The 7,613-nt window shown below is 40.7% G+C and overlaps 1 protein-coding gene across 2 annotated transcripts in view; it reads left to right on the top strand.

Moving 5' to 3' along the window:
• The window catches only part of Oca2 (OCA2 melanosomal transmembrane protein), a 321,231-nt gene extending 313,863 nt beyond the window's left edge, over positions 1-7,368 (top strand). For both annotated transcript variants that reach the window (XM_060366263.1, XM_060366262.1), the window contains one exon: positions 6,937-7,368. In XM_060366263.1, the coding sequence (XP_060222246.1) occupies positions 6,937-7,021 (85 nt within the window). In that variant the 3' untranslated portion in view covers positions 7,022-7,368. The remainder of the gene's footprint in view (positions 1-6,936) is intronic.
• The last annotated feature ends 245 nt before the right edge of the window (positions 7,369-7,613 follow it).

The raw sequence follows: 7,613 nt of genomic DNA on the forward strand, positions 1-7,613 counted from the left end.
ACTTAATACAGTTAGTGACTGGTAGTGCTCATATGTGCTATTTTATTTTTGCTTTCTGTTGATTTCCTTTTTAGTTTCTCTTACTGCCTTCTGGTGGATTGCATGGCATTTCTTAGAGTTCTCCAATGCTTCTTCATGTGTCTTCTGTATATACCACCAGCAGTTGATACTCACATGACTCTTGCCCCTGCTCTTTCACAGTCCTAGGGCATGTGAAAACCTAGCTTCTCTTAGCTCTCTTGGTGCTCACTTGTATGTCACAGTTGTTCTAAATATCCCTGTATATTGTTTGAGATTCACATCAGACAAAGCAATGATAGTTTAATTTCATTTCTTTGTGTGTATGTTGAAGATTGAATCCAGGACCTGTGCATGCCAGACAAGTGCTCTACCACTGGTATATATTTCCAGGCTAATTTTGTTCAATTTTTAATTGACACATAAAATTGAGCATATTTATGGGTTCATGAGTATATCCATCCTGTAATGGTAAAATCAAGGTAATTAGTCTATCTACTACCTTAAACATACATAATTTCTTTAGAGTTAAGCATTTAAATACGTTTCTAGCTCCTTACATCTTCTTTTGCTTCAATTACCCAACATCATTTGAAAACTGAATTCTTGAGAAGGGCGATCAAGTTTAACTATTTCTTCTTATTTTCTTTCCCTGTCCTCAGGTTCTTCTTCCTGATGTGTGAAGACCTCTTTTCAGGGGCATTTTTTGTCACCTGCTGCCCCTTTTGTTTTCCTTTAGCCATGAATGGTATTTAGGATACAGGAATTTGTGTTACTTTTTGTTGACCTGTTAATTTCTGGTGATAAAATCAGTTTTTCCTGAAGCTACACTGTTGTGTCTCTCTCATGGCTTAAGAATTCTTATACTATTCAGGAGTTTAACTTGTTGCCATACATTTTAGCAGAATATCTCAGCACTTAGAAAAGGATCCGGCACTTAAGTCTTTAGAACAGTCGTTTTCAGAAAAGACCCTGTGCCCAGATATATTTGGTCCTTGTGGAGCTCCTATCCTTTCCCCATCAGACTAACTCCCCTTCTTTCTTATGATTCCCTGTACTCTGCCAAAGGTTTGGTCATGAGTCTTTGCTTTGAAAACACTGCTAGTTAGAGTCTTTCAGATGCGCTCAGTAAACTCCTGTCATATGTTCAATGCACATCCCATCTGTCTTTCTAAATGAGGATTGATCATCTTACCCCATATCAACCAGGGACCATGTATGGATATAACCTAGAACCTCCACTCAGATGTGGCCTGTGGTAGCTCAGTAACCAATTGGTTTCCCAAAGTGAGGGGAACAGGGACTATTTCTAACAGGAACTCAAGGACTGGCTCTTTGGTCTCCCCACCCCCGAAGGGAGGAGCAGTCCTGTTAGGCCACAGAGGAGGGCTTTGCAGCCAGTCCTGAAGATACCTGATAAAACAGGATCAGATGAATGGGGAGGAGGTCCCCCCATCAGTGGACTTGGAAAGGGGCACGGTGGAGATGAGGGAGGGAGGGAGGGACTGGGAGGGAATGAGGGATCGGGACATGGCTGGGATACAGAGTTAATAAAATGTAACTGATAAAAAAAAAATAAAAAATAAAAAAGAAAAAAAAAAGAAAAGAAAAAAAAAACAAAACAAAACAAAAAAAAAAGAACAGTCGTTTTCAACCTTCCTAATGCTGTGATATTTTAATAGAGTTCTTCATGTTGCAGTGACTTCCAAACATAAGATGATTTTTGTTGCTACTTCATAACTGTAATTTAGCTACTGTTATGAATCATAATGTAAATATCTGTGTTTTCTCATAGTCTTAGGTGACCCCCATGAAAAAGTTGTCCAATCCCCAAAGAAGTAGTTCAGAACCACTACCTTAGAGGGGCATTATTTGGAGGGGGATGTGGATTTCAGCTTTTATTTCTTTGAATACGTTTTTTTTTTTTTCCTCTTCCCTCATTTTTCTTCTGGTGACACACATTAGATCTTTGTCATGTGGGGGCCTGAGAATTTGTACTTTTTCAGTCTGCTTTTTTTCTGGTGAGTGATATTCTGTTCTCTTTCCTAGATATCTTCATGTTTGTGGGTCTTTCCTTTACACTTTCTCTTATGTTACTGTGCCCATCTTATGTTAGTGTGTTGAAGTCATTTCAGCTGAAGTTCTAAGCTCATCAGGTCCACCTTTTTGTGTGTTACTTCTCTTTTGAAGCTACTTTTCCCTCATTTGTTTCAAGTATGTTTGTAATTGCTGCGTAATAGTCTTTTATGTTGGGTGTTTCAAAATGTTTGTTGCATAATTTCAGGGTTTATAACACCCTAATAGTAACTGTTCTATAGTTTTCTCACTTGTGGAGAAGCATTTCTGTGATTAATACCATGTCTGTGTCCTATCTAAACCTTCAATTTGAGAAGGGCCTGACAGCGCTGGTGGGGACAAGGCAGCTGCTCTTCAAGTCCACATTTCCTGCTAGGCCTAGACTCATGGTAAGGCACTGCTAAGTGGGGTCATTTTGCCCTGCTTCACTCCCCAGCATCTTCATCATGTGGAGGTCAGCATTGCTTTTCTCTCTAGGCAGTCCATATTGCTCTCTTGACCTTGTGGGAGTATGGCCTTAGCAGCTGGAAGGCTGTGGAGCAAGAAGCTGCTCGATTCTTGGAGTTCTTCTCTCTAATAGTCCATCTGAGAAGCCACAGACCTCTTTGCATCCAAGGAGGGGTGGAGCTCTCCATGCTTCTCTGTGACTCCCCAGGAAGATAATTCTCACAGCCTGGCTCTCTCTGTGGCCTCTGTCAAGATGTAGAATGAAGATTTTATCAATAAATCTTCCCTGTAGTAGTTGCCTGTATTTCAGCAGTTACTCATTACAAGAATCCTGCCTATCTATACTTTTACTTTACTGTTTCTTTGGCTAGAGCATGCTTTTCTTGGGGCCCCTTTCTTTGGGGAATCTACTGTCCATTGAGTTTCCCATGAGTCAGCTTTCTGGGGAATACATGGAGGATGGGGGAGGGCAACTCACTGCCATGCCATTTTTTTTCAAGATTCTCAGCTGTCCTGCTGTTCGGCTTCTTTTCACCATTAGGGTCCTTCTTTATTTGTCCAGAATTCTTGGCTGTGCTGGCATAGAGGGAGGGGATAAGAATGTACCCTCTTCATCTTGCTTCAGAACCAAAAGTCTGTTCTATAGTTTTTGAGAATACCATAAAATACATTCTATTTTCCAGTAGAGCCCATGTGTTGTGTAGTTAAGTTTTCCCCTGATAAAAACATTTCATGTTCCTGTCTATACTGATGAATTTTGTTGTCAACTTGACACAAACTAGGGACACCTGGGAAAGGAAAGGAGCACTTCAATTGAAGAATTGTCTCCATTAGATTGGCCTGTGGGCATGTAAGGAGGTTGGGGGCGGGGTTCTTAATTGCTAACATAAGAGGACCTGGTTCATTGTGGGTGGTACCTTTTCTAAACCAGTCGTTCTAAGCTGTATTTTAAAAGACAGTTGAGCAAGCCAGAGGCAAACAAACCAATAAGATTTTTTTTTCTTTATCGTGTTTGTTTCAGTCGTCTGCCTTGAGTTTCTGATGCATGTCTCCATGATGGATTATAACCTGTGAGATAAAATAAACTCAAGTTATTAAGGACATGGTGTTTATCACAACATAGAACAAATAAGAATGGAAAGAAAACAAGAAGAGATGCTGAGTGGAGTATTGTGCTGACAGATCGGACTGCTGTTTGGGGAAAGGTGGTGAAAACATTTGGGACACTGGGCTGGAAAATTCCCTGAGCATTAACAGCTCAGTGGGTTGTTCTGTGGGAGCTTAGAATATAAGGATGCTGAGAGCAATCAAGACAACAGAGACATGGCTTTTCAAATTTTACAAGAAGCAGACACTGTCAGGTCTGTTTGTGTGCCATAAATTTGAATTGAGAGCCTGTGAAAGGGGCTAGAGCGATGACTCAGTAGTTAGGAGCCCTTATTGTTCTTTGGTTCACAGCACCCACTGACAGCTAACAGCCATTTGTAACTCTAATTACAGAGGCTCTTATGTGCTCATCTGGCCCCCATTTGCACTACATGCATGTGATGCACAGCATACATATGGTCAGCACTCCCATACACTTAAAAATTTTCAAAGTAAGTAATGGAATTTGGAAGTGAAGTGTTCCTGCTTCATTAAGACACATTGGGGCTGAAAAATCAGCTAGGCTTCAAAATAGATCAGCAGTGTTGGGGTAAAATCTAGGAACTATGGCCTCAGCTGTGATCCAAAGCATCCGAGACCACGGATCAAACTGGCCACTCTTAATATATTAAGAGGTGCCCAACCGTACTGGTTTTGAAGGCATAGAGGGGTTGTAGAGGGCAGCTAAGTTGAAGTCCCCAAAGTGAGGACAGGAGAGGCCATTAGTGAATGTGCAGCTCAGTTGCAATGAAGTCCTGGGAGGCTGGAGATCCCAGGACCATGGAACAACTTAACCAAGGACAGTGGCTGATGCTGAACATAGTCTGGCCCTTTGGATCCTAAAAAAAAAAATGTGTAGGTTCCAGATATCAGACACTGAGCTGCAGGATTTGGATTTACACTACTGAGTTTAGCTTTTGCTTAAATAATTGTTTTGATATCCAGGTTCTTTTGGAGTAAGAATATATGTAACAGTTCATTTTTATGGAATCCACCATTAAGGGGCTTGGATTTTTAAAGAGATCTTGATCTTTTAAAGTATTGACATTTTTAAAGACTGTGAGACTGTTCAAAGCTGGACTATGTTTTATATTGTGATATTAATGTTAGCCTGAGGTCTTAGAGACAAATAAGAAAGGAAAGGTTATGGTCTAACAGTGATGTGTTTGTGTGCCAAGCTGACAAAGATGTGGATTTTACTAGTCAATTTGACACAGACTAGAGACACCGGGGAAAAGGAACCTCAATTAAGGACTTGCCTTTATCAGACTGTCTTGTAAGCTGTGGGGAGTTTTCTTGATTCCTAAATAAAGGAGAAGGACACAGACCTCTGTAGGAGTAAAGTGCCCAGGTAAATAGGCCTGGGCTGTATAGAAAAGGTAGCTGGAAAGGTCAGGGGAACAAGAGAGTCAACGGTATGCCTCCATTTTGGTTTCTGCTTAACTCTCCTCACTTGAATTCCTGCTTTATCTTCCCTTGATGATGAACTATAACCCACACAATGAAATAAACCCCTTTCTTCCCAAGGTTTTTTTTTTGGGGGGGTATCATGGTATTTATTACAGAAATAGAAAGAAGATTAAAACACCATCCAGGCTTTCTCTGGCTTTGTGCACTCTTTAACCCTGTCACATGGGTCTGGGCCAGACGTCCGCATGGAGCAGCATGCATTGGCTAGCACTAGGTGAGGGCTCACCATGTGATCACACTCTGCTCTAAAGGATTTAGAGACATGAACTCATGACTTCCTCATAATAACCTTCATAAGTAGTTGCATACCTCCTCACACATCTCATTCATACCTCACAAATGCAGATGAAAGCCACGCTGTTACCTTCTTCAGAAAGAGATGGCCCTATCTCCCAGTCCTAGCTTTCAATCTTCACTTGCTTTAAGTGAGAAAGACTTTATGAGATAATAGAAATTTGACTTTCTTTGAAAGTCTAAACAATGATAATTGCAACTTGATACAGCTGAAGGAAACATCTAGAGTTTTTTGGAGGTGGAACAATGATAGAAACCTAACCTAGATTCTCACACATGCTAGACCACTGCTATACCAGAGATTCCAATAGTGGCATTGTTCAAAATAATGTGAAGAATTGATGAAATCTTGAGTGAATGTATATTGTTGAAATGAACACAGCCAGTGCTCACAGAAATGACAAGGTTTTTCACGTACCAGGCCCAGGGAAAATGGCAAAACCTTCCCTAAATTATGTGTGGATGTTGACAGTATGTGCAGAAAATATAGATCAAAACTTCCTCCTCTGGGATATTTACAGCCTGAGACTGTTCCCCTAAAAAGACCTTCGACTGCGATTAGCTAAACCTGCCTCCTTGTTTATCTGTGTACTCTAACCCTCCTGCCTCCTCATTCAGCTGTATACAAAACCCTGCCTCACTGATTTAGACAAATGAAATAACAAACCGAGTTTCTAGAGAACTGCTGGTATGTTTCTGTCAGAGCACACAACCCACCACAACTGTGTCTCTGTGCGTCTATTTCTTCATTCCCCATTGCCTCCATTGCCTCCATTCCCCATAGCTCCTAGACTGCGCAGATAATAGCAAGTGGCACCCCAAGAGGGACATCTAACTACAAGGACCTCACATTAGTCAGATGAGGAAACACTCCCATGAGAAGCATGAAAATAAGGTAAAGGGGGAGAGTGCAAGTGCAACTCTGTGCATTATGTGTAAAACATGGGACACACAGAATCTAGAGATGTACAGTTATGGGTTAGAACTTTGAAGATTTTAAGAAACTGCAGAAATAGGATAACAAAAATTACAGCTCTATCAATTCTTAGACTACACTTAGGAGACTTCTACCAAGATTAGCTGAAAGCACTTCCTTGCTCAGTTGCATGCTATAAACCGTATCCACATTCCAGTGCACAGAGCAAACCTGCCTTCTGCAGTCACATGTGTAAAACAAAAACACTAAGTTTCTGGGCCACTGCTGGTAGAGCAGGTCCACGGCTCACACAGCCACAGCTTTCCTGTATGTCTGGCCTTTCTTCATTTTCTCACCACTCCAATCAGGTTTCCAGGACCTAGCCACATGAGTTATGGCAAGAATGTTTACGACCTGAATGAAAGCTCAATCTCTTCTTACATATAGATTCTGGGGTCTCTTTTTGTTTTGTTTTGTTTGTTTGTTTTGCAATAGCATAACATCTAAAGACTCTGTATCTCTCAGTTCTCTCTAGAGACCAGAAGCCATAACTGTCTCTGTTTTTTCAGGTTGGGCTTCCCTATGATGCTCATGTCCTGCACCATTGGAATGTGCTATCTTCTGATCACTCATGTTGTGGTAGGATGGAATTAACAGCTAGCCATCACCTGAAGACCAAGGGAAACTTCATCATTACCAATATCAGCCTGAGGAAGAATTCCCCACCGCACGTCTGGAGAAGAGACGGAGTTCACCAAGACACACATGGGAGCAAAGATCTGTCAATAACAGTATTGGTCAGGTGGATGATGGGAAACCACAGTGTCTTCTCCTTGCAGACAAAACAAGAGAAATACAAGTTAACTTACAAAGATTCTTAACAGAAAATCATATATTTTAAAAACATTTCTTGCAATTCTGTATAAGAAATGGCACAAGCATACCCAAATAGCTGTCTTTTAATTGTCAGTTATCCTAAGAATATTCACAGTTTTTCTTATTGTAGCTACTCCACATGTTGAAATAGTCAGCATCCAGTTTGTATACCCCTTCAATAGGTCTCTTACTGGGAAGAAAAATATCACTGTTAAGAAAACATTTTGTGTATTTAAAAAATAAATTTTCCTTGACAGAAGGTTTTGTAATTTATTTGCCACAGGAGTTTAGATAACATCAAACTGTATTTTACCCATTTTCCCTCTCTGGAGTTTAAAGACTAGTGTTTAGAAGTCTAGCCGTTTGATTT

This window comes from Meriones unguiculatus, chromosome 14 (genome assembly GCF_030254825.1).
Source record: "Meriones unguiculatus strain TT.TT164.6M chromosome 14, Bangor_MerUng_6.1, whole genome shotgun sequence".
Lineage (NCBI taxonomy): Eukaryota > Metazoa > Chordata > Mammalia > Rodentia > Muridae > Meriones > Meriones unguiculatus.